The sequence below is a fragment of the Musa acuminata genome, chromosome BXJ3-8 (genome assembly GCF_036884655.1).
Source record: "Musa acuminata AAA Group cultivar baxijiao chromosome BXJ3-8, Cavendish_Baxijiao_AAA, whole genome shotgun sequence".
In the NCBI taxonomy this organism is placed as follows: Eukaryota; Viridiplantae; Streptophyta; class Magnoliopsida; order Zingiberales; family Musaceae; genus Musa; species Musa acuminata.
Window position 1 is genome coordinate 4,536,596 of NC_088356.1, and position 23,405 is coordinate 4,560,000.

Below are 23,405 nucleotides of genomic sequence, written 5' to 3' on the forward strand. Positions count from 1 at the left end.
CTTCTTTGGGATGTTGGATGCAAGTGTAGGTCCATGAATGAGGTATCAAGATAAATTTTAATTTATGTCTTTGCAAAGGGATAATGTATGGTGTATAGCTTATTAAATTGTATTTGAGAAGGAAAGTTATTCAAAATAATTCTTAAAAGAGCACTTCTTTTGTAGAGATCTGGTGCAATCAAATAATACAAATGATGTTACATGCTATTGATAGAAGGATTAGAGTTATATTGGTCAATAGGGTTTAAATGTTGGCCATTAGTAGGTAGCTTCTCTGTTACACTGAATTATTGGAGGCCACATTAAGTAAAATGAGGCTACAGATTGTTTACATTTTCCTTGTACATTAAATGAGATTTATTGAAGTTAAGTTTTCAAATGGTTGCCTATATCTGTAAGCATCTTGTGGTTTGTTTACCTGTTGGTTAATTTGATAAGGCAGTAAATATATGTTTATCGAAGAACTGTGTGGAATTTGTGATGCAGGTGCCACAAAGGCCACAGCTTGGATGAACTGAAACTCAAGGAAAGTGACGCTTCCTTTTTGTCACTGGTAGATATATGATTGGGTTCAATGGAGAGAAATCCTCAGCTTGCTGCAATCTCAGGTGGTGTTTCTGCATGGTTTGCACTTTGCTTTCTCCAGCACAGGTATTCTTCTCTGATCATTAGACTTAGTGAGTTAATCAATATTTACTACCTTAGCAGGCAGCAATACTTCTTTTAAATGTTTCTGAAAGATTGGAGATAATCATGATGCCTAACTTAAATCTCATTTATGCTTTCTTTTATTTATTATGTGATTGATATATTGGTCAGATATTTACATCTATAACACATTATGGCCATCACCTTTTAGTATCTTGACAGAAATTTCAACAGTTGCTAAATAAAGGTGTACCATATGTTTAAACTGTTTGATTGCTAGCTTCTTGTTAAGTTTGTTTTTTCCCTGACCATGGTGTTCATTTGAGCACTTTTGCAGTTCATTCTTCTGTCCCTTTTTGAAGACTCCTTCCACCTTTGTAGAAAGGGAAATGTGATGAATTATCAAGATAGAAACATCTCATTCCATTTTGGCACTGCCGCTGACGACAGCTCACCCTCCAACAACATTACCGACACCAGTGCTCTTCCTGTTTGACGATCAAAATGTGGCTCCAGGTAATATAATAATAAGACCTGCAAAGTTGGTCTTTATCCACGGACATTTATCAGTCTAATGGAGTGGAACTTTAGTTTGGCACTTATTCAGTCTAATGTTTGCATCGGAAATTATATATGTTTTATATGTTTGGCTTGCACCTCAAAAAGCTATGCCATTTTGTATATGTGATATATCTCTAGTTCTGCATCAGCTACAAATGATGAAAGGATGTGTGCATTTTTGTGCTCCCATGATTCTAGCATGCATTGTGCTATATGGTTTTTTTTGCCATATGGTTATCATAGTTGTGAATTTTATGGTATGATCATTGAACTTCCTGTAAAAATTAAGGCCCAATCAAGGAATGATGCACGAATGACATCAAGATTGTTGATGCATCTGGGAATTTTCCTGTTCCAAGTCTAAAGGTTACAGGAATGACATCAATATCATTAGATCTCTCTTTTTTTATATACTATTTATTGATTCAATATTCCAGCCTATGTATAAACTGGGTTCTCAGAGGCACTATAGATATTTCCTGAAATGTATGTTTCATTTTAAGCTTAGCTTTTATTGGTGGTTTAAGTGCATTAAATAAGGTGAGATAGTTGGTGAGGCTTATGTTCATTGGTTTACATGCAGCTCAAACTCCAGAAACTGATGGACTGGGATTTATGGATGAATGGAATATTGAAGCACCCATGAATGGTCCTGCCATTCCTGTTTTTGGTGTGTCAATCTACATTTTCCACCTTGGAACTGCAATTATTACCTAATGCTTCTTCTTCTTCTTCCTGGGACTGCCTTGTTGCCAGGTTAAAGAGGAGACATTTTGTCTGAAGAGCATATTTATGGACAGCAATCTGTAAGCCACAAGTGGATGTGACTATTTGCAGAACAAAGGTATATTACATGCAACCACCCCTTCAGTTCACTGCTTTTGCATTGCAACCAGAGACACTATGCCACAAGCATATGTTGGATTCCACCTTTTATTCATATTACGTCAAACTATAGGAAAAAGGCTTCTTCCTTGGCTACCAAAGAGAGACTAGCACTTGAAGCTAATGCTTGGCCGCATAGGCTAAAGAAATGGCAGCAAGCAAAGTTGCCGCGGTTGGGCAGAGCCACCTCCACTCTCCGCCATTCTTCTTGCCCTCCTCCACGGCGCCGCCAAAGAGGTTGAGCGCCTGGTCCATTCCCTCGACCTTCGCCAGCTTGCTCTTCAAAGCCGTCTTCATGGCTTCCAGCTCTCCTCCCATATGCTCCATGCTCTCATCCGCATCCTGCTCGATGTCGATTCCTCGTCCAACGCCGTCCTCGTTGCCTTCCGTCACCAACCCAGTGATGAGCTCTGAGGTACTCCTTAGCAAGGACAAAGCTCTGGCCTTCCCCTCCATTTTCTTGGATACTTGTTGGGCGGTCCTCAGTTTCTCCTCCAGGGAATCTTTCTCCGGTCTCCGTGAATCAATAGCTGTCTCGATGATCCTGTTCTCCGCTATGAGTCCTTCAATTACCACCACCATTTTCCGGAGCACGTTGGCCGCATCATCCCTGCCCTTCTTCAGCTTCTCCAACTGCAATCTCAGCCGGCGGACCTTGGCCTTCTCAAGATCAAGGTCTCTCAAGACAGCTTCTTTCTCAGCATGCCGCTGGGCTTTTCTCCCAGTGATGTCTCCGCTCAAATCTACAAGCGCAGACAGAGTAGACGAGAGATCTGCAACCTGTCCCTGCAAAGTGGCGATTTCGCCTTCCTGCTTGGCTTTCGATTCGTCGACCGCTTTCAAGCCGAGCTTCATCTTTAGCTCCTCAGTCACCTGTGCAATCGTAGCCTTACACTTGTTCGCCTCATCAGTGAGCTTCCTCTGGGTCGACTCTCTCTCCAGGGTTGCCTGTTCCAAAGCCTTCTTGAGACCATCCTTCTCTGCTGCGACGAGATCGAAACGCTCGTTCGCGCTCTTGAGAGCTTCCTCTACCGAGCCCAACTTCTCTTCTAAAGCTATCTTTTCCTGCCGAATGGCTTCACTCTTTGAGACCTTTCCCTGCAGATCAGTGATCTTGGTTTGAAGAATACTAATCTGTTGTTCGAGCTCTTCCTTCCTCCGCTCGGTGCCGCCAACCTTTCCCATCCATCGGTTTACATCCTTGATGACCGTCGCGTGTTCTTCCTCGAACTGGCGCTCCAACTTAACGATCCCCTGATCGAGAGCATTATTTGCTGCCTGATAACCAGCGAACTCCTCCTTCGTCTTTTCAAGCACCATCGACATCGCATTTAGATCTCTTCTGCAAGCGTTCCTTTCCATGATTGCAAGTTCCAGATCTTTCTCGATCTCTCCCTTCTCTCTCGCAATCGACAGCAGTTGGTCATCAGTGGTTCTGAGAACTTCCTCCATATATTTTATCTTCTCCCCCATGGTCGCCTTTTCGACTTCCAGGGTTCCGATAGATGACAAATTCTGTTTAAGAGCCACCTCTAAGCTCTCCATCTCCTCAAGAAGGACAGCCACTTGTAGCTCGGCATGGTGATTCTTGTCGCCAGTATCCTCTAGGATGGCATCCTTATCCGAGATCGCTGCATCCAAAGTCTTCTCGATCGCATCCTTGTCCGCGTCCGCCGACTCCAGATGCAAGCCCGCCATCACGAGGTCGGCCTCCACCGGCGTGGTCCGCTCCTCCGCAGCCGTCATCTCCTCGGCGAACTCGGCGAGGCGGGAGGCAAGTACGAGGCGGGTGATGTCGTTCTCGAGGTCGGAGGAGAGGGAATGATCGAGGGAGAGGTGGTCGAGGTGAGACCGGAGGTCGCGTATTTTCTGCCGCAGCTCCTCCGTCTCCATGAAGAGGAGCTCGTTCAGGGTCTTGAGGCTATCCACCTTGCCCAGAGACTCCCCAACGGGAGACGGGGGGGGCACGGCAGCGACGGGGGAGGCCTTCTTGTCCATCGGAACTGGGGGCAGGATTCTTGAAGCAGCTTCGGGGGATGGAGGGGGGGGATAGGGTTAGCGGGAGCAAGAAGAGCTACTTATAGGCGGGCGGGCGAGCGCGCAACGAAGCGTCGGAACTCGCAGAGAGGAAGGGCGAGAGGCTCAGCTGTGGGATCCATATCAGGGTTCCATGGTCATCCCGAAGATTCAGATGGGTCCCTCCACAACGTAAATTCAGGATACGAGAAATTTCCTGTCGCCTGCATTGAGAGATGAGCTGATCTGTCCTCGTCCGGGTGAGGGGACGACAAGGGGCGGGTTTTTGAAATATCAACACTAGGTGGAAGTGGACGGTTGGGATTCAGTTGGGCTTTTCTTGCACATCCTTCCAATTACCAATTTAAGGGGTCAGGCTGTGCCGGTCGACCTACGCCAAGGGGTTGGAGGAGACCTCCCGCCGCGCATCCCCGCTCCACCTTCCAATCGATAGTTGCGACAGATCGCGAGGAGCGAAAGGCTTGGACGCGAAGGCGCAACTCTTGAATCTGTTAGTCGTCCTCCTCCTCCTACCCGCAGTCGACGCTCTTTTGTTGATCTTCCGATGTTGCTTTTTTCTTTGTTCTCGGATGAAAAGATTCCATCGACGCTTTGACGACTTCATTCTCCTTCCTTCTTGTTTGTGGTTGCCTCGTTGTTGTTGATTGGTGATCCATTTGAAGCTTGTTGATGAATGCTACTCGTACTATTTCCGGATATTGTGCAAAACTTACGGTTAGCCCTACCGCATGATATCGTCATTTGGGCATCTTAGCATCTTAAGGCGAATTCCTCTCGAGAATCAACCATTTCTGCAGGTCCTTGCTCATTTTGGATTATCCAAAGTAAATCTTTATCATTCAGCGGCAATCTTTGTTTTTTATTATAAGTTTTCTCTGATCTCTATGGATGTTGCCGCTCTTCGAACTGTGTCTATTGCTTAGAAAGATTATGCAAGCTTGTTTTCAATCAAGGATATGACATCCATGGGTACATGACGCTCTCGTAGAACTTGAACTCTTGATCTATTGACTGTTCACACTTCGTTTTAACCATGGGGATATCCGCTCGAAGATATCCCAATCCGGTGTTTGTCGACTTAGGACATGCTTAAGCTTAGAATCCGTTGGTAGCCTTTGAAACTCTTTTCATGATAAGAATCCATAATTGGGGTTAGACGTTTTACATTTGTGCCTGACTGCCATAATTGGAACTCTCTGCTTTCCAAGCTCATGACTAAATGATAATGTTTGGGTTATAGTTGATGCTCAAGCTGATTTACGACTTTGTTACCTATGTTTGATATTATCAAGATTTATGAAAAGACCATTTGACCAGACACCAAAATAATGCTTCTGATGTATGTTCAATATCAAACATGCTTTTTGACAATTAGTAGAAACTATGCTGTGGTAAAATCATGACTAATTGACTGAATTTTAACTAGTTCTCTCTATTCACCCAATATCAAAATTGGTTGGCACATTAGTGGAATTGAGTTCCAGCATAAGATCAAACATTCTTGTCCTTGATTTTAGGCTCTAGTTCATTGAATCATAATATTTTAATATCATGCTAAAGTTGGATGTTTATAGTGCAGTTTCTGATTAGTTGATTGGAATGATCCCTTTCCCCAATGTCTTAATGCAGCCAAAGGCCCTTTTTTTTTGTCATCATCAAGAGGTATGATCATCTTGATATCTTTTATAAGTACCTGATCTTACTTCTAATTAAGAAAAATGCTTGTGAAAGCTCGATAATAGCCAGCGTGAGCGTCTTCTTTTCCTACAGAAATTTGGCAAGCAATAATGAATGGCTTTAATAGCTGATTTTACTCAATTCTTTGTCTATTGTCACCAGTAATTGATGTGCACTGTTAGTCCACAAACTTCTGGACAGAGATCTAATTGTTGTTGCATATCGGTGAACCTGGGATAGAGGTCCAGTGATTGATGTGACATAGAAGGGCAAAGTACAAAATTACAGTATTATTGGAGAATTCAATGTTGCAATTTGCATGCACAAGATTTTCTGAAGCAGTAAGCTTTAGATGTAGAATCTTCAATTCTTTATTATAACTTTTTGCACAGCTATCAGTGGTCAGAGGCTTGTTGTTGGATAAACAGTCACTGCATCACAGATTTCATGATTTGTCAACAATGGAATGTTTGTTTAGCTTCAGAAATTGTCAGATAATAGAAGTTAAATGAGATATAGATAAGTTGTTTTACTAAAATGTTCTGTAATATGAATGGTCTTCAGGTGTTTGTGGCCTCTTCGAAAAGGGGAGTATTTTGCCTTTAAACAGTGGATAGATCCCCTAATGGGTGAGTCAAAGCCCTCAGGACCACAATGAAATCTTTTGGCTGGAAAACAATTGAAGTATATGTATTTGCGTGTTGCATTGAATCCCTAGGAATGATTTTTAGATTATTTCTTCTAGATTGGAGCATTAATTCTATGTTAATTGCTGTGATGGGTTACTCTAGAGCATTGACTAAATAAAGAATTTTCCCCTTAATGCAGTCTTCTGATCGCTTGAAATGTTCGAATGAACAATGTGATGCATTGAAGCAAAAGAGGAGTCATCCATTGCAGTAATTGTTATTAGCAAAGCTTTTGATGGCAAGTAGCCATCCATCACAGCCACTGTGAACAGCTTGGTACGGTTTCTGATGCGACCTTCATCTTTGCCACTTTCCTGCTTGATTTAATATTCTAGTTTCGTGTTATGACCATTGTTCAATCAGATATTTCCGGGATGAACTATTTTAATTTTCTGCTTCCTATACTGTTTGCAAGCTCCAGATGACCTTTGTGTTGTTCATGCATTGCTCTTTGTGCTGTTGAAGTTGGTTGTTTTGATGCAGAGCTCGTTGGATTCTCGTTGGAACCTGGCGGCGGCGATTTCCGTGACCTATCTTTCAGGTTCCTCATCCTGTTCAATGTGAAAGCTCGTTTTGTTCGTTGTCTTTGTCAACGCACGCCAGGGGATACAGCTCAGAGTTCGTTCGATGGATTGGTCAAGACCGCAACAAGAAGCTATGAAGCCATAGCATATGCTGGGTTCAGGAGGAGGAAGGGAGAGCAGATGGAGAAGAGTCAGAAGAGTAGCCACAGGAGCCTCCCCAAGAGGATCATACTGGTGAGGCATGGGGAGAGCCAGGGGAACCTGGACATGGCGGCTTACACCACGACGCCAGACTACCGGATTCCGCTCACGGTGCTGGGCGTCGAGCAGGCCCGCGATGCAGGGGAGCGGATCTGCCAGGTGGTGTCGGAGGGCGGGCGGGCGGCAGCGTGGAAGGTGTACTTCTACGTGTCGCCCTACGAGCGCACGCGGTCGACGCTGCGGGAGATGGGTCGGGCGTTCCCCCGGAAGAGGATCATCGGGGTGAGGGAGGAGTGCCGAATCCGGGAGCAGGACTTCGGGAACTTCCAGGTGGAGGAGAGGATGAAGGCCATCAAGGAGACGCGGGAGCGCTTCGGTCGCTTCTTCTTCCGCTTCCCGGAGGGCGAGTCCGCCGCGGATGTCTTTGACCGGGTCACAAGTACGGAAACTTCGCCCACCCCCCCACCCTCTTTCCTCCTCCCTTCTGCAGGTCTCTCAACTCGCATGCGGTGGGTCGGAATGCAGGTTTCATGGAGTCGCTGTGGAGAGACATCGACATGCGGCGGCTGGAGCAGGAGGACAACGCCAACGTGAATCTGGTGATCGTGTCGCACGGCCTGACCTCGAGGGTGTTCCTGATGAAGTGGTTCAAGTGGACGGTGGACGAGTTCGAGCGGCTGAACAACCCCGGCAACTGCGAGATCAGAGTGATGCAGCTGGGCCCGGGCGGCGACTACAGCCTCGCCATCCACCACCAGCCGGAAGAGCTGCAGCGGTGGGGGCTGTCGCCGGAGATGATCGCGGATCAGCAATGGCGGGCCACGGCCGTGCGCGGCCGCTGGTACGACAGCTGCCCCTGGCACCTGGACAACTTCTTCCAGCACCTCAAGGACTCCTCGGAGGACGACGAATCGTCGGACGAGCGCCGGAGCGCGTGATGCATGTGGAGTTGGCGTTTCAGAATCGATGGAGGGTTGCCTGTGGAGGCCTTGGCGTTTCCGAGTCCATAGAGAATTACCCGTCCTCCTCGGGCACGCTCTTGGAGAAAAAGTGGCGCAGACGACTTCCCCTTATGTCCTCTGGCGCCGTTACATCCCGCCGCTCCCCCTTTGATGCTTTGGTACATCCCCGGGGGGATGTACCGCAATGAGGGAGACAGTGGCGCGTCCCTACCGACACGTGTCAGATCGATTGCGAATTAGAGAGATAGAAAATAAGACTTTTGGTCGGTTCAATTCATCGGATCGTTTTCTTCAACACGGAATGAGTCAGATGACCGGATCGATTCATGCTCGAGTGATGTGATAATTGCGGTGATCCTGTCTGACGTCAGGTGAGCGGGACCGCAACATCTACGACGTCCGTTGGATTCAGATCCGTACAGATAACGCGCTTCCAAGAAGACCGCAGACGATACCGTCCTCCTGCGCACGCGCTTGAAGACAAGTGGCTCAGACGCATCCCCCCTCCTACACGAACGCCTCACTTCCTGTCGCTTTGTCCCCGATGCTTCGCGGAGGCAGCCGCCCCGCCCGGGTACATCCCCCGAGGACTCGTTGCCCGTTGTCTCGCCGTCACATACGTCCCTCCTCTTTGTTGCCCTACGGAGGCGGCACAGGCCGTAACGGTCGTTATCCCTCCGTCGAAATCCACGACGACGCCGGGACGGAGACAGCGCCGCCCACGAGCGCTGAGGCCACCCACCTCTCGACAAACACGTGTCGGATAGCAACACTCCTCCGAATCGACACGTTGTTTGCACCTCCACAAACCCAGACGATCTAAGCCGTCAGTGTTTGCTTTATGATGGGCGTTCCCCCATTTCCAACGTGCTGTCGTCTTGTGCCGTGGTTTCGCGCATCCATATAGCCACGGGAGGGCGGCGGCTCCCGTCGGTCAAACCCCATTTCGCCGCTCCACGTCACGCTATCTCTCTCTCTCTCTCCTTTCTATATATAATGACCGCAACGCTCGCATCTCCTTCCACCTCAAGACGCCCCTTTCTCTCTCTATTTAGAAGAAGAAGAGAAGAAGCGTGGGCCTGTTGATATGTCTCCGAGGGCGAAGAACAGCGAAGGGGGCGAGGGAGGCGGGGAAACGAAGGAGATGCGATTCCGGGGCGTGAGGAAGCGGCCGTGGGGACGGTACGCGGCGGAGATCCGCGACCCCGCCAAGAAGAGCCGCGTCTGGCTCGGAACCTTCGACACCGCGGAGGAGGCGGCGCGGGCTTACGACACCGCCGCCCTCCAGTTCCGCGGCCCCAAGGCTAAGACCAACTTCCCAATCTTCACCGCCGCCGCTGGAGCCGGAACCGCCCCATCCAGCCCCAGCAGCAGCGGCAGCGGCAACACCGTCGAGTCCTCCACCCCTTCCGCGCCCCCTCCACTGGAACTCGAGCTCGGCCATGCAGCCGCTCGTTTCCCCTTCCTTCACGCGCGTCCGTTCTTGTTCCTAGGCGCTGCTTCGAGATCGGATGCGGCGGCGTTAACTGGGTTCAAGGGAATCGGGACGAGGGTCTCACCGACGGTGATGGCGGCGCAAGCGAGGCGTCTTCCCTTCGATTTGGATCTCAACCTGCCGCCGCCGCCGGAGGTGGCTTGATCCCAACGCCTTCAGATCTTGACAGAACCCACGAACAAAATTATCTAATATTATATACATATCTTTATGTTTTTTTGAGCTGGGGAGAGAGAGGGAGATCCAACTCGGTGTACTTTCCTGTACAGGAAAGAGTTCATGCCCCCTGTTTCTGATATGAATTGTGGTTTCCTCTGGCCATTAATTCATGTGACAAGGAGAGGAAGAACAAATCTGAATCAGAGACTTACTGCATTTAATTTGGATTATTTTTGCCCTCTCTTAAGAGGGAGAACAAACAAAAAGACTTGGCTCGGGAAAAATCCAATGAATTGTGTGTGTGGTGTTGGGTTGCGTCGGTCGGCGCTTGGCTCAATTTTCTCGGTTCAACACGGTTTGAAACAGATTGCGTCGGTTCGTTTCGGTTCGGATCGGATCGGTGCGGTTCCATTGCGTCTGTAATGGGCGACAACTGAAGTCTTACGTGGGCCCCATTCGCTTCGGTCAAATTCATGACTTGGGGAGCAAACCAACTGAAGTCTTTGTGGGTCCCCTCGTGATTGGTGCGCGTTCGAAGACGAAGACGGACGTGCGATCGCAAGTCGGGCCGACCTTTACCGCGTGGCACACAACGCGGCTTCACCGTTTCTCAGAAACGGTGTGCGGGACCCATTCGACGAGTCACGTGAGAGACCACGTCACCTTGTTCGGGGGCGATGCAACGACCTATGACCGACTTCGCCCTGCAAACCCGCGTCGTCCCATCCCGATCGATCGATTGATCGAGTGAGAGAGAGAGACTGAGAGAGAGAGAGAGGGGGGGGGGGCGAGGCGATGGGGTTGAGATTGTGGGTGGTGGCGCTTACCTTGGCGTCTTGGTGGTGCATCCCTGCGGAGGGCGGCGGGGGAGGGCGTGACGAAGAAGAAAGGGAACGGGGTCGGTCGCTGCTCGGCTTCACGGAAGCCAAGGGGAACGCTTCCTATCAGTGCTCTCCCTCCGGGGCTTGCCTCCCCTGCCAGCACTCGGAAAAGGTACCGTTTTTCCTCTCCCCTAAATCCATTTTGCCTTCCATCTTCTCTCGTCCTTGATCGACGAAATGAATCTCCCTAATTGAGATTCAAAAAGAGTTGCTAACTCTTTCTATACATTTGAAGCCAAATATAGTAATATAACATAATAATCGATGAGAAGAACCTTCGGTCGAAAATGTCCAATAAGTGGATGAAAAAAAAAGATCTTTTTATCTAAACGACGAAGAAGATTACATCTTCAAGGTAAGAGGAAGAACCCAAAAGGACAAGAAAAATTGCCACAAAATTCGTAGGGTTTTGTAATTGTAAACTTATGCCTGTCAGTAGAATGCCCGAATTGCCATCACCGGATGATGAAGATAAGGCACTCAAGACTAGCTACTGTCAGTAGAATAGGAACAGATCTATGCGCTTGAATTGTTTGCTCCAACTATATATATATATATATATATATAAAGGGAAAAGCTTTATATTATCATTTAACATTGATAAGCAAAAAACTATTTGATATTGTAGGATTTTGTAGTTGTATTAGTATCTCAAGTCATGGAGATTTTTCTGTGTAAATGGAAATGTAGTTGACTTTTGATTGTGCTGTAAACTTATACCTTTCATTAGAATGTCTTATTGTTATTACTGGTTGATGACCAGTATGAGTCAGAAATCCATCTGTATGTAGTTCAGTTTGAAAGAAAGAACTTTCATCCTCATTTGACATCTATAAGCATAACCTTTGATAGTTAAAATAGGAAGAATAATTTCTGCAAAATTGAAAGAGAGATATGTCACATGAAGATTTCCTCAAGACATTTGATTTTACTGAGTATCACAATTTTTCTTATCTCATTTGATATACTGTTCTCCTTTATTTTATTTACTTATTTTTTACAGCTTTGGTTTGCTCATACAAACTCTGAATTTTTTTGGTTACAGAATGATGAGAAGTTTCTCTGCAGTGAAACTGGCTATCATGTGCCTTTGAAGTGTACAGAAATCAAACACAGTGACAAGGAAGAAAATAAGAATAAAGTGAAGAGAAGGCTGTCCTCTCTTCCAAAGCATCCAACCATTGTGCAAAAACATTTGTTTGATGCAATCAACAACTATAAAGTGAGAAAACTTTTGGATGATTCGGTAAAACGGGAAGTTGGGAATCAGAGCTACATTACTTACAGGAGCTGTGTACCTGTCATCGGTGAAGAGAAATTATCTGTTTTTGGTTTTGAGGTATGGAACTTTACTTTATTGCGGATCAAAGCTTCGATCTAGCCTTTTTTATCTATAATCTATTTTTCTATTTTTTGAGTCTCATGGTTTTGCTTTCATATGGACGTGCTAAATGTTTTTATCATTTAACACTCAAACCTCTTTTAGTTTGCAAGGTTAGTGGCATATCCAATCAAATAAAGCCCTAACCTTTCTTTACATAAGTGGTCCTCATGAGAAACTGAATACTTTTTGGAGGAAAAAATGGAAAGTATCATCGAAAATAATGAAGATATGATAGGTGATTATAAAGAAGATATAAGTAGATGACCCACTGAGTCCATATCTAGGAGATAGACAAAGCTACCTTTGTATTATGTGCTAATGCAAAGTGTCCATCTAAAATGGCAATGAGTCTAAATCGTTGTGGTATATTCAATAGATTGCTCACATGTTCAAATTAGAATTGGAAGGTTAATAAAAAATCTCAGGGAGATGCAGTCTTGAGCAAAAGATGATGATCTTGTCCACTCGAGAGGCTTCGACACATTTGTTACGATGCAAAAGATGGTGGCAAAGTCTTGTTTGCGGAAATGGTTTAAGGCATTGCATCATAAACTCTTTAGAATATTGGATTTATATGGTTTGTGAAGTGTGAACCTAGTAACATTATTTTGTCTGGAAACCTTCATAAGTTAATTACTGGATGATAACCAATGAAGTTTGTGCTGTTCTGTGTTACCTAGTAATTAACAAAATTAAAATGTATAAGAATGCGTACAAGTTTTCGTGTTCCAAACTGCCTTATAACATATGCATAAGGAGGTTCAATCTGGATTTCTTGTCTGGAAGCATGTATAAGCAACATATCCTTCCCTTCCCTGTTGACAGATACCTGCAAAACCTCAAGGGATGTTAGAAATACCAGGTGCCCTGTTCATAATTACCATTACAAACAGGTGGTGAAGTAGCATGAAACATAGCATGCGACTCAGTAAGAAATGTTAAGAGGCGTTGTAAGATGATTGTAGTGGACCACTGTTCTATCTATTAACAGGAAATGTTAGTTTGAGATCTAACTCATTCTGCAGCAATTTTTATAAGCAACATATCCTTCCCTTCCCTGTTGACAGATACCTCTCGATAGATAAAGACTCCCGCAAAACCTCAAGGGATGTTAGAAATACCAGGTGCCCTGTTCATGATTACCAATACAAACAGGTGGTGAAGTAGCATGAAACATAGCATGCGACTCAGTAAGAAATGTTAAGAGGTGTTGTAAGATGATTGTAGTGGACCACTGTTCTATCTATTAACAGGAAATGTTAGTTTGAGATCTAACTCATTCTGCAGCAATTTTTACAAGCTTTTGAAGATTCAAAGCCAGTAACTCTCTTTTATTGCAGGTGATTATGGGGGGGTTGTTACTTATAAGTGGGCCGGTCGTGTATCTGCGGCAAAAGCGAATATCCATTCAGGGGGTTGGATTCATGAAGATCCCAGCAACTGTTCCTAAGCTCTAATGTTGTGGAGCAGATAAAGGATATACAACAATGTTTCCTGCAGATAGACACACTATTGCATCTGCTAAGAGTTTCCTGTGCCATGTGTTTCTAGCATATCATTAAAAAAAATATATCACTTGTATTCATTGAACGACAGTGTTGATGTTCTCCACCTGTTCACATACTCGTTGCACCAATCCTCTCCCTCTTTATCTATCTCCATTCAAGAAAGAATGGTTGTTACAAAAGGTACTTGTACAGGTGATGCTTCTTGCCTGCTTCGTATGCTCAAGCTGCTAGAGCTGATTCTAGTTCCTTTCTGCAGGAGCTCATGCCTTGCCGATGAATTCGACATCGAAGAGAAGGGTGGAATTTGGAGGAATGAGACAAGAACCTGATCCATACAAAACAGCATTTGAGCATATACATGTCTTAATTCATTTGTTCAAGTTATCTGTTCTAATTTGATGTGCTGCCTAATTTATCTGTTCGATCTGTGGAGGATTCTGGTAGAAAGCTCACCTCCTTTGCAGCCTGCACCTCTGATGCCATAGGCAAGCTCCGGAGGAAGCTTCAGTGTACGTTTGCCACCTGAAAGAATGCAACACTCGATGAGAGTAGAGTCACGTATCCCGCAACCCGGATCATGTATTCATTCCCACATTCTGCGTACCAGCAAGCATTGGCGGGATTCCTTCGGCGCCGAGGATGCCCTGATCCCATCCTTTGATGACCTGGGAACATTGATCGAAATCGAGGTGATGACTCTGTTTCGTGGATGAGGGAGCTGAAACAGATGGGTATAGTTACCTCGCCGACGCCGACGCGGAACGTGAGCGGTCGCCCGCGGCTGTAGCTGCTGTCGAACACCGTCCCGTTCTCTAACCTCCCTACGTAATGCGCCTTGCAGATTCCACCGTCAAAATCACACGGTCAATTCCATTGAGGCAATTCTACGAACGGGTCGAGTGTGACAAGGAAAGGAAGCAGCACCTTGATGAACTGCCCCTGGGTGGCCTCGGGCCCGCTGCCCACGACGCGGTCGCAGAAGGCGAGGCCGGAGGGGGCCACGGTGAGGGCGCAGCCGGGGGAACCTGGCTGCTCGTCGGCCGCGCGGGCTGGTGAGTCGAGGAGGCGGGTGAAGAGGAGGCCGGCGAGAGCGAGAGAGGCCTCCCTCCGACCAACGGCGTGGAGACCGGGGTTGGTGGGATTGGGCTCAGAGGCCGGAAGGGTTGGAGCCGGCTGGACGGTGGTGCGGCAGCTGGGGAAGCGCAGGTGGTGGCGGCGGGGGTGAGCGAGAGGGCTGCCGGAGCGGTGGAAGCTGAGGAGGGATGAAGAAGGGAAGGAGGAGGTGGATGTGGTCATGGCTCCAAAGAACTCCATCCAAATCCAAATCCAAATCTTTCTGAGCTCAGGGATTGGATAAGAAGTGTTCCAGAGCACAAAATATCAATTGAATTATCCCTGACTTTATATAAAATATATGCCCTAAAAAGGGTATTATTTGGAGGTGCGGGGAATCGAACCCCGTGCCTCTCGCATGCAAAGCGAGCGCTCTACCATATGAGCTACACCCCCTCACGTGTTCTTTTAAAGAACAACTCAAATATTAGAAAAACTCAAATATTAGAAAAATTTCTTCAACTAAAAATAATACACCGAATAAAATCTTTTTAATTGGAGGTGCGGGGAATCGAACCCTGTGCCTCTCGCATGCGAAGCGAGCGCTCTACCATATGAGCTACACCCCCTAACGTGTTCTTTTAGAGAACAAATCATATATTAGATAAGAAGAATTACTTCAGCATACACCAAGTAAAATCTTCTTATTTGGAGGTGCGGGGAATCGAACCCCGTGCCTCTCGCATGCGAAGCGAGCGCTCTACCATATGAGCTACACCCCCTCACGTGATACAACTTATAGAAAGTAATATTGTAATCATGAGATCGAGACCCAACATATTCCAATTCTTCTTAAGTTAACAAATGGCACAGAGAAGTCGATAAATGCTTGAGTCTTAAGAGCATAAATCAAATTAGATTAGCTTGAAATAAATATGATGCAAAGTGTTCATCCGACAAACATACCTAACACTCTCATAGCGTGACAGAGAACCATCGGAAATTGAATCGTAGCTGAGAGAATATGAAATTATGAACAACAGATGCAGAAATCATTGATTCACTTCAAATTCCATTCGTTGGCGTTCGAACTGTCTATCGTGCATTATTCCATTTGTTGGCAGTCGAACCGCCCATCACGCATTATTGAGCTCACATCCTTAAGTGTCTACATTGATAACCCATTAGGTGTCGATCTACCCACGTCACCAGCTCAGTAACCCCCGCCGTCTTTGACAGTGATCATACGAGCTCACATCCTTGAAACCATGGCCGGTGACGGTGCTACATAAGCATGGCATGTTGTTGGTAAGCGGAGAGACAATTGACTGCTCACTGCCAACCTTCTCCTCCTACTTCGGGGCCTGTCAAACCATGTACCGCCCATAATTGCTCTCCGGCCGTTGAGGAGCACCACTTAACCTCCTCATCATTCCCATGGAAAGGTCGCCCGCATTCATGCATGACAGCTGCATCTTCGCCTACGTCCCCTTCTCAGCCACTGCAGACCGCCGTTACTGCACACCGTTGCCTGTACATCTCACGAGAAGTCGCGCGCATCCACTTTCCCATGGTTCCTCTTGCCGCAGGCTGCCGTACAACAGCGTCTCACCCACCATCCTCGTCCTGTTCCTCCGGAGCAGAGATCCAGCGGCGGCAGGCCCGAGGCAGCTGTCAGCGCCGCTGGTCACCGACATCCTCCTCGCCTTTATGTCCAACCGCGAGCTGAAGTAAATGTTCACCGTTCCTTGGCACATTCCGTAGCCGCTTCTCTCCCTCCGCCCTCCTCCTCCCCCTCGCTCCGTGGCCGTGTCACCGTGATCCCGATCACAGGAACGAAAGCGATAGAGCACGCCATCTAACTTCGGCGAATCCACATGACGGCAAAGAACGCATGCCACAAGATCTTGAGCAAGCCATTAAATCCTTTAACCTGACAACCAATCTCTCACAGTCAGGTTTGAAGTGCATCTAATGCCACTTTATCTCCAGAATACGATCGATCAAACATTGGAGTCCGAATGGTGTGCGAAAACGCTCAGCCACAGCCATCAAATCAAGAATTAGGTATCCGTTGCACATAGTTATCTTATTGATATTATAATTTTTATATTCAAAAAATATATATTAAAATTTAAAGTGAAAATTAATTATATTGACAGAAAATATAACACAATTAACATAAAAGTAACCAAAAAAAAATATTTTTAATAATTTTTTTATTTTTAATAAGTGTAACATTAAAATTATCTTTTTGTCTATCATTTTTACGTCGATCCGATCCGATGTATAATATCATATGATATTTTTTTTATATTTAGAATAAATAAAATTATATTAAAAAAATTAATATAAAAAATTAGATACAAAATTATAATATTAATATAATTTAAGTACAAAGAATAAGATGGAAGTAGCCCTATGTTTTCCCACTTGTCTCGCCTTGATGTGCTCCAAAGAGTTAGCATCATGTCCACTTAAGTCTGCATTCATGGTGTGACGTATTCAACTGCTCGAGTCCCCCACCTTCGTCCTGTCTGCACGAGACTTCCCCGTCGATCACTGCTGTCGCATTAATGGCTTCCAGCTGCCATGATTGCAGCTCAACCTCCGAGCCACGTATATATACGCCAACCTTAGCTCCCAACTGTCTCATCACAAGACTAACCTTGTGATCTCTAGCTAGCTAGCTCACTGCCATGGGTGTCAACAGCGATGCTGCAGCCGTCTACGGTCACAAGCTGTCGACGGTCGTCCCCGGGTCGGTCTCCGGGGAGGCCGTGGTGCATGAGCTCGCCGACGTGGACCTCGTCATGAAGCTGCACTACGTGAGGACGGTGTACTACTTCGAGCAACACGAGACGATCGACGGGCTCACCATTGTGGACATTAAGAAGCCGATGTTCCCGTGGCTGAACTCGTACTTCCCGGTGACCGGTCGAATCCGGCGGACCGAGGCGGGGCGGCCCCTGATCAAGTGCAACGACTGCGGGGTGAGGATCGTGGAGGCCAAGTGCTGCCGGACCCTCGAGGAGTGGCTGCGGGTGCCGCACTCGGCCAGGTGGAGGCCGCTTGTTCCGGACAAGGTCCTCGGCCCGGAGCTGCACTTCTCCCCCATGGTTTACGTTCAGGTGATCCTCTCCCTCACCTATCTGTTGATTCCATAGATATGCATCATGATCTGTCCTACATGGGCACTGTTATTGGATTGTAATGGTCGTTCCCGTCGGTCAACCTCACATATTTGTGTCGAAGGGAAGACGAAGATGATGACTCGTTCCGATGTGTCCACAACTGTGCAGAAGACGGTGAAGGATTACTATCTGCCACAAACCGTCTTATAAGTCTTCGGTAACGACACATTAAGACTCGATTATATGTGCGCAGTTGAAAGGTTCGAGTGGAGACGATGCCATGTGACGTGCTTCCTTCTCTTCTCTGCACCATTATGACTTGAGGCCTTTACCTGCTGCTGCTTCGATTCATCATCTTCTTCTCATGTGTTCTTGTTTTCTCATGTGAACAGTTCACTAAGTTCAAGTGCGGAGGGACGGCGATTGGGTACAGCTGGTCTCATGTGCTTGGAGACCCAGTAACAGGGACGAACTGCATCAACCTGTGGGGACGATTGCTCGGTGGTAATCCACCACCCAAATCCCTTCTTCCGCACAGTGCCCGGACTCCTACGGGAAGGCCTGCGAGACAAGCACCTGCATCTGCCACGCCACTCTCGGTCAAGCAGGTCGAACCGGTTGGAGACTTCTGGCTGGTCACCAACGCCTGCAAAATGGCTACGGACTCCATTACCATCACAGAGAGCAGGCTCGAACGCCTGCAATCCGAGAAGCTGAACGGCGTCCCGGCCTTCGAGATTATCTCGGCTCTCTTCTGGCGCTGCTTGGCAAGTGTTAGAAGAGGCGGCAGAGAACCCAGGGTGGTCACCATCTGCAGACACAAGCCTAGGGCGAAGAGGTGTGCACAACTGAGCAACGAGCAGATGATAAGCACAGTCAGTACCTCAGCTGCTTCTCCTGTCGATCTTGACCTGGCAGAACTAGCACAGCTGGTGTCGAAGCAGCAAGTGGATGAGACGAAGCTGGTGGAAGAATCGATCGGCGGCGATGGCGGCAAGCCGGACTTCGTTGTCTACGGTGCAAATCTTACTTTTGTGGATATGGAGGGAGTTGACTTGAGTGGGCTGGACATCAAGGGCGAGAAGCCTGTTCAGGTTGACTGCGTGATCGATGGGGTCGGCGACGAGGGAGCAGTTCTTGTGTTTCCCCGAGGAGCCGATGCCGGTGGCGGAAGCAAAGGAGGAGCGGCGGTGTTGATCCTTCCGGAGGACCAAATCATGAAGCTTAAGGAAGTGCTCAAGAGGGAATTCGACATTGCTTGAGGAGATGCCTTCTCTCTCATTCATGGTGTCCTTCCTTCAGAATAAAGGATTCGATTTCATCACCAAGTGTTCGTCCTAATGTCGTAAGTTCATTCGCACATCATATGTTGCAGACTATTGATATCTGTCAAGATCAAATGTTCTTCTTGCATGCGTTTCTGTGACAACACACCATTAATGGTGAGTAGAGAGATGAAGCAGTACAAACACGTCAAATGACTGTTTGGACACGCCACTTATATTAAATGCATGAAGAGTCGAAGCTCGACAAAAATAATAAATCATTTTGTTTCACTAAATACCACCAAAATATAATAACAAAGCTGAAAGAATCTTTGATTTAATTTGCTTTCTTCTTCTTTTTTTGCCTTTTTATCATATACACGAAGCATATTGTTTGAGAAAATATCAATTTTTTGAGTTTTTCTCGATCAGTCAACTGATTATTCTCAACCCTACAAAAATGATATATCGAAACATACTGTCACTCTCGTTATTATGTTGGAGGGATCAAAGGTACCTTATTGTTTGATTCAGTCGACCTCATTAATTGTTATTAGATAGGTTGTCTGAATCGATTTCTATTTATTACAATTGACTCTTCTTTCTTGTACTCCTTTCAGTTTTCTCTATAAAGATTCGCTCACCTTAGCCATCGATGGAATCCTTTTGTCGGCTCGTATGCATTCTCTTTCTCGGATCTTTGTTGTTTGATTTTATCTTGTCGATTCTTCGACATCCTCTCGCATCTGTCGTTGCCTTTATCCCTAAATTATAGTTTCTATGGAACCCGCTCTTATCTCTAAACTAAAATAATTCGCTATCTACTTCTACTATAGCAATTAATAAAGCACCCGAATACTTTGAGTTGCATTTATATCGAACATAGGCCTGAAATTTCCTTGATACAACCGCAAATGTCGAAAAACCTCGTCGAAATTTTCCTTGAGATGTTATCAACAACTAAATTATTGTATCATAGTTATGAAGCTTAAGTTCCCTTAAAAATGGGATAAGTCCATATATGACTCCATAAAATCTCCATGAACCTTATTCATTTCTATCTCGTATGCTAGACATACCTTCTTATAATATATGACAATACCAAATCTTTTATATATATCTGTAATAATCATCTTTAGTGTATAATATAATCAGCTAAGAACCAATTAGAACACTTATGATTGTCTCTATTCATTATGATGGGAGTATTGTATTAGTGCTTATTAACTTCTTTCATCAAATGATCATGAATTCAAAAAAATAATTTAAAAATATTTTGTTAAGATATTTTTATGAAGTGTTTACAATGTTTTCATTAGTATTTCTAAAACAATGCAATGAGAACATAAAAACACAATATATCCAACATATGCAATAACATTTATGTAGAGTTGACTAAATATGAAAAAGGCAGAGGACAACAATATGAAAAGTAAAAATAAAATAAAATATTTATTTATACTTTCACTAATTTTTTTTTCAAACTTTAATCAAATTTGAATGGCTAAAAAAGTTAAAAAATGAGACAACTATTTCACATCATAAATCACCTTTGTTAACTATTTTCACTAAATATTGATGGATTCAAAAAATAATCTAAAAATATTTTATTAAGATGCTTTTATGAAGTGTTTATAATGTTTTTCTTCGTATTTCTAAATCGTTAGATAGAACATAAAAATAATATATATCTAATATGTTAGTAATTCTTAAATTCATTACGCCATATTATATATACATAATTGTACTATGATAAAATTATTTTATTATAATATTTTTATGAAGTATTTTTTTTTGGGCAATCACTATAAATTCAAACCAATAACATAACATTTATGTAAAGTTGACTAAATATTGAAAAAAAATTAGCACGATAATCCAAAAAGTCGAAGAATTCTCAAAATATTTGTTCCTACTTTGATCAATTTGAATCACTAAAAAAGTTTAAAGATGAGATAGCAATAACATATCATAATCACCTCAGACTTATTGACTACTTTCACCCAAATGATCATGGATTTGAAAAACACAATCTAAAATATTTTGTTAAGGTATTTTTATGAAGTGTTCAATGTGTTTTCGTTCATATTTCCAAAACACTGTAAAGAGTTTTTAGAAACACTACATTCCATATTTACAAAGTGTTTTGACATCCACAAAGAGAGCAATCTCTCTAAAATCAAACCAATAATATCTATGTAAAGTTGACTAAACATCGAAAAAGCTAAGCATAACATTGTGAAAACTTGAAGAATTCTTAAAACATTCGTTTCTACTTTCACTGATTTTTTCAAAACTTTGACATACTTTAAATCACTAAAAAAAAATTAAAGATAGAACAATGACATTAAATTATAAATTACCTCAGATTTATTAACCCCCTTCACCAAATGATTATGGACTCAAAAAATAATCTGAAAAATGTTTATAGTGTTTTCATTCACATTTCTACAACACTATAAACTATTAACATAAAAACACTATATATGTAATATTTTAATATTTATTTATTTATTTTCATTACACCATATTTCATATACATAATTATACAACAAAATTATTTGCATCATGCATTCGAAAACACTAATAAAAATATTTCTTCACAGTATTTTTATGAAGTATTATAGTGTCAACCTTTCTGTAATAAAAATATTTCATTCTCTTGCAATTCAAATAAATCATTAGAGTATTTTTATAGAATATTATAATGAAAATGATAAATCATTTGTCTAAGATCGAAGTCGTTTAGAGGGACTAATTGAGTTAGCTTTGGTTTAATCATGCCAACTTAGCCAATTGGGCCTTAATTATAATTGATTTGAACTCATTGGGAGACTCATTCAATGACCCAAAAGTTGGGTCAAGTGGTGGCACCGCGTAGTGGAACCACCTGTGAGTTGGAAAACTAAAAAAACTCGATCTCCGAGACTGTTAAGTAATGGTACCGTTAGATTGAGTGGTGGTACCACCAGTGACAGTGTGTCAAGCGATGGTACCACTAGACTAGGCGGTGGTACCGTCGAGTGTCAAGCTACAAGAAGTGATACCGCCCATACCTCGAAATCTCGGGTATTTGAATTTTGACTTAAAGTTTTGAAGCTATTTGAGGCCTATAAATACTCCAATTATTCCTATATAGAGTAGCAAGAAAGTTGAGCTAAATTATGTGATTCTAAAGTTGTAAATCCTATTAGAAAGTTGAGTTCTCTCCTCGTAAAGCTTAAAAAGAATTCTAAGGGAGATGTGTGAGGAATACCTTATAAAAGAGGGTTGTAAAAGATTATCTCCTAAACCTATGAAAAGAAGAAGAGGGGTGTAAAAGGGTAGTTGATCTTCGTTCGTTGAAAGAAGATCGTTAATGGATACGGATCACCTTGATGGAAGGGGAATCAGTAGAGTGAATGTTGGTCACGACGACTGAACCACTATAAATTCTGGTGTGCTAATTTCCATTCTACTTTTCATTACTGTCATTACTTTCTAAGTTAATTGCTAGTTCATTTAACTCTGAAGTCAAGCTCTTTTCGAAACAAGTTTAATCGAAAAGAAATTTTGAACTGACATGATTTTTATCCACTGCACTAATTCACCCCCCTCTTAGTGTCGATTGGACCATAACAAAACAATTAAAATTCTTTTTTAAGATAAAATATGGTTAAAAAGTAAATTGAACTCTAAATTGTAATTTCTACTAAATCACTTGCATTAGACTAAACCGATCCATATATATATATATATATATATATATATATATATATATATATATATATATATATATATATAGTAGTTTCTACTAAATCACTTGCATTAGACTAACTTAATTGATGGAAAAACTTGAGTATTATGTAATAATAATAATAATAATAATAATAATAATAATAATAATAATTTTTATGCGAACCTGTTTTCAACTAGTTATGCGAATGTTTTATTGCCGTTGGTTGGTATGATCATATACATCGAACGGCCAGTGATTTATCACGTGAGATGCACGAGATAAACGCCCGCACAAGTTTAAAGGCCCCCCCCGCGTGCCGCCGAAGGGAAAAGCCCTAATCAACCCCCGAGCGCAAATGGCGAAGTCGCTGCGATCGAAGAGGAAGAAGAGGCTGAGGACGTTGAGGAGGGAGATCTCGGAGCCTTTCTACGAGAAGAAGGAGGCGGCCAAGCTCGCCGCCCAGGATGCCGCCCTCGCTGCCCCCAGGCTTCCTGTGAAAGCTCCCGTCGCTGCCGATGAACCCGCGGCCGAAACATCCGCCGCCATGGGTGAGTCCCATCGGTCCCCTATTCTTGCTTACCGGATTATTAGTCTTCCATCCGGAACCTGCTCTTGTTTATTATG

At 44.2% G+C, this 23,405-nt stretch overlaps 7 protein-coding genes, 1 long non-coding RNA gene and 3 other non-coding genes across 16 annotated transcripts in view; 5 read left to right on the plus strand and 6 right to left on the minus strand.

Moving 5' to 3' along the window:
- Nucleotides 1-2,214: 2,214 nt before the first annotated feature.
- On the minus strand, nt 2,215-4,092 carry LOC135645699 (uncharacterized). The gene has a single exon (XM_065164340.1). It carries the CDS (start codon nt 4,090-4,092, stop codon nt 2,215-2,217), a length of 1,878 nt encoding a protein of 625 aa, XP_065020412.1.
- A 150-nt stretch (nt 4,093-4,242) lies between these two features.
- LOC135644004 (phosphoglycerate mutase-like protein AT74) lies at nt 4,243-8,479 on the plus strand. 3 transcript variants are annotated; one of them, XM_065161348.1, is made up of 7 exons: nt 4,243-4,621; nt 5,711-5,793; nt 5,971-6,149; nt 6,373-6,437; nt 6,637-6,773; nt 6,981-7,661; nt 7,748-8,479. In XM_065161348.1, exons 6-7 carry the CDS (start codon nt 7,202-7,204, stop codon nt 8,158-8,160), a joined length of 873 nt encoding a protein of 290 aa, XP_065017420.1. In that variant the 5' UTR covers nt 4,243-4,621; nt 5,711-5,793; nt 5,971-6,149; nt 6,373-6,437; nt 6,637-6,773; nt 6,981-7,201; the 3' UTR covers nt 8,161-8,479. The 3 variants fall into 3 exon arrangements, with proteins under 3 accessions (XP_065017420.1, XP_065017421.1, XP_065017422.1); XM_065161349.1 differs by lacking the exons at nt 5,711-5,793; nt 5,971-6,149; XM_065161350.1 differs by lacking the exons at nt 5,711-5,793; nt 5,971-6,149; nt 6,373-6,437.
- Nucleotides 6,694-7,048, minus strand: LOC135644008 (uncharacterized). The gene is made up of 2 exons (XR_010498398.1): nt 6,924-7,048; nt 6,694-6,876 (listed from the first exon to the last, which is right to left on the minus strand). It is a non-coding gene; the product is annotated as an uncharacterized LOC135644008 (long non-coding RNA).
- Nucleotides 8,480-9,156: 677 nt separating the features above from the next.
- LOC103993650 (ethylene-responsive transcription factor 11-like) lies at nt 9,157-10,104 on the plus strand. Its single transcript, XM_009413793.3, has one exon. It carries the CDS (start codon nt 9,272-9,274, stop codon nt 9,821-9,823), a length of 552 nt encoding a protein of 183 aa, XP_009412068.2. The 5' UTR covers nt 9,157-9,271; the 3' UTR covers nt 9,824-10,104.
- Nucleotides 10,105-10,548: 444 nt separating this feature from the next.
- LOC103993648 (uncharacterized) lies at nt 10,549-13,688 on the plus strand. The gene is made up of 3 exons (XM_009413791.3): nt 10,549-10,831; nt 11,765-12,058; nt 13,444-13,688. The coding sequence occupies exons 1-3, from the start codon at nt 10,634-10,636 to the stop codon at nt 13,558-13,560; spliced, it is 609 nt and encodes a 202-aa protein (XP_009412066.1). The 5' UTR covers nt 10,549-10,633; the 3' UTR covers nt 13,561-13,688.
- Nucleotides 12,748-14,989, minus strand: LOC135644005 (peptidyl-prolyl cis-trans isomerase FKBP13, chloroplastic-like). Of its 4 annotated transcripts, none has more exons than XR_010498396.1 (6): nt 14,536-14,989; nt 14,353-14,445; nt 14,216-14,276; nt 14,065-14,133; nt 13,818-13,936; nt 12,748-12,932 (listed from the first exon to the last, which is right to left on the minus strand). XR_010498396.1 is itself a non-coding variant. In XM_065161351.1 (5 exons), the coding sequence occupies exons 1-5, from the start codon at nt 14,923-14,925 to the stop codon at nt 13,872-13,874; spliced, it is 678 nt and encodes a 225-aa protein (XP_065017423.1). In that variant the 5' UTR covers nt 14,926-14,988; the 3' UTR covers nt 13,662-13,871. The 4 variants fall into 4 exon arrangements, 1 of the variants encoding a protein (XP_065017423.1); XR_010498395.1 differs by having other exon boundaries at nt 13,716-13,936; nt 14,536-14,988; XR_010498397.1 differs by lacking the exon at nt 12,748-12,932 and adding an exon at nt 13,150-13,174.
- Nucleotides 14,990-15,047: 58 nt separating this feature from the next.
- TRNAA-UGC (transfer RNA alanine (anticodon UGC)) lies at nt 15,048-15,120 on the minus strand. The gene has a single exon. It is a non-coding gene; the product is annotated as a tRNA-Ala (tRNA).
- A 100-nt stretch (nt 15,121-15,220) lies between these two features.
- On the minus strand, nt 15,221-15,293 carry TRNAA-CGC (transfer RNA alanine (anticodon CGC)). Its single transcript has one exon. It is a non-coding gene; the product is annotated as a tRNA-Ala (tRNA).
- Nucleotides 15,294-15,373: 80 nt separating this feature from the next.
- TRNAA-CGC (transfer RNA alanine (anticodon CGC)) lies at nt 15,374-15,446 on the minus strand. The gene has a single exon. It is a non-coding gene; the product is annotated as a tRNA-Ala (tRNA).
- A 1,856-nt stretch (nt 15,447-17,302) lies between these two features.
- On the plus strand, nt 17,303-19,211 carry LOC135644533 (protein ECERIFERUM 26-like). Its single transcript, XM_065162189.1, has 2 exons — nt 17,303-17,795; nt 18,191-19,211. Exons 1-2 carry the CDS (start codon nt 17,364-17,366, stop codon nt 19,058-19,060), a joined length of 1,302 nt encoding a protein of 433 aa, XP_065018261.1. The 5' UTR covers nt 17,303-17,363; the 3' UTR covers nt 19,061-19,211.
- Nucleotides 19,212-23,119: 3,908 nt separating this feature from the next.
- LOC103993645 (uncharacterized) overlaps nt 23,120-23,405 on the plus strand; it is a 2,270-nt gene continuing 1,984 nt past the window's right edge. Inside the window, exon 1 of the mRNA XM_009413789.3 lies at nt 23,120-23,329. Within this exon, the coding sequence (XP_009412064.2) occupies nt 23,137-23,329 (193 nt within the window). The 5' untranslated portion in view covers nt 23,120-23,136. The remainder of the gene's footprint in view (nt 23,330-23,405) is intronic.

Coding starts and splice junctions, on each gene's coding strand:
- LOC135644005 (XM_065161351.1), bottom strand. CDS start 14,925: ATGGAGTTCTTTGGAGCCATGACCACATCCACCTCCTCCTTCCCTTCT. Junction 14,277..14,352: donor TCCGCGTCGGCGTCGGCGAG/GTAACTATACCC, acceptor CAATGTTCCCAG/GTCATCAAAGGATGGGATCA. Junction 13,937..14,064: donor AGGTGCAGGCTGCAAAGGAG/GTGAGCTTTCTA, acceptor TGTATGGATCAG/GTTCTTGTCTCATTCCTCCA.
- LOC103993648 (XM_009413791.3), top strand. CDS start 10,634: ATGGGGTTGAGATTGTGGGTGGTGGCGCTTACCTTGGCGTCTTGGTGG. Junction 10,832..11,764: donor CCTGCCAGCACTCGGAAAAG/GTACCGTTTTTC, acceptor TTTTGGTTACAG/AATGATGAGAAGTTTCTCTG. Junction 12,059..13,443: donor TATCTGTTTTTGGTTTTGAG/GTATGGAACTTT, acceptor CTTTTATTGCAG/GTGATTATGGGGGGGTTGTT.
- LOC135644533 (XM_065162189.1), top strand. CDS start 17,364: ATGGGTGTCAACAGCGATGCTGCAGCCGTCTACGGTCACAAGCTGTCG. Junction 17,796..18,190: donor CCCCCATGGTTTACGTTCAG/GTGATCCTCTCC, acceptor TCATGTGAACAG/TTCACTAAGTTCAAGTGCGG.
- LOC103993650 (XM_009413793.3), top strand. CDS start 9,272: ATGTCTCCGAGGGCGAAGAACAGCGAAGGGGGCGAGGGAGGCGGGGAA.
- LOC135645699 (XM_065164340.1), bottom strand. CDS start 4,092: ATGGACAAGAAGGCCTCCCCCGTCGCTGCCGTGCCCCCCCCGTCTCCC.
- LOC135644004 (XM_065161348.1), top strand. CDS start 7,202: ATGGAGAAGAGTCAGAAGAGTAGCCACAGGAGCCTCCCCAAGAGGATC. Junction 7,662..7,747: donor TGTCTTTGACCGGGTCACAA/GTACGGAAACTT, acceptor GTCGGAATGCAG/GTTTCATGGAGTCGCTGTGG.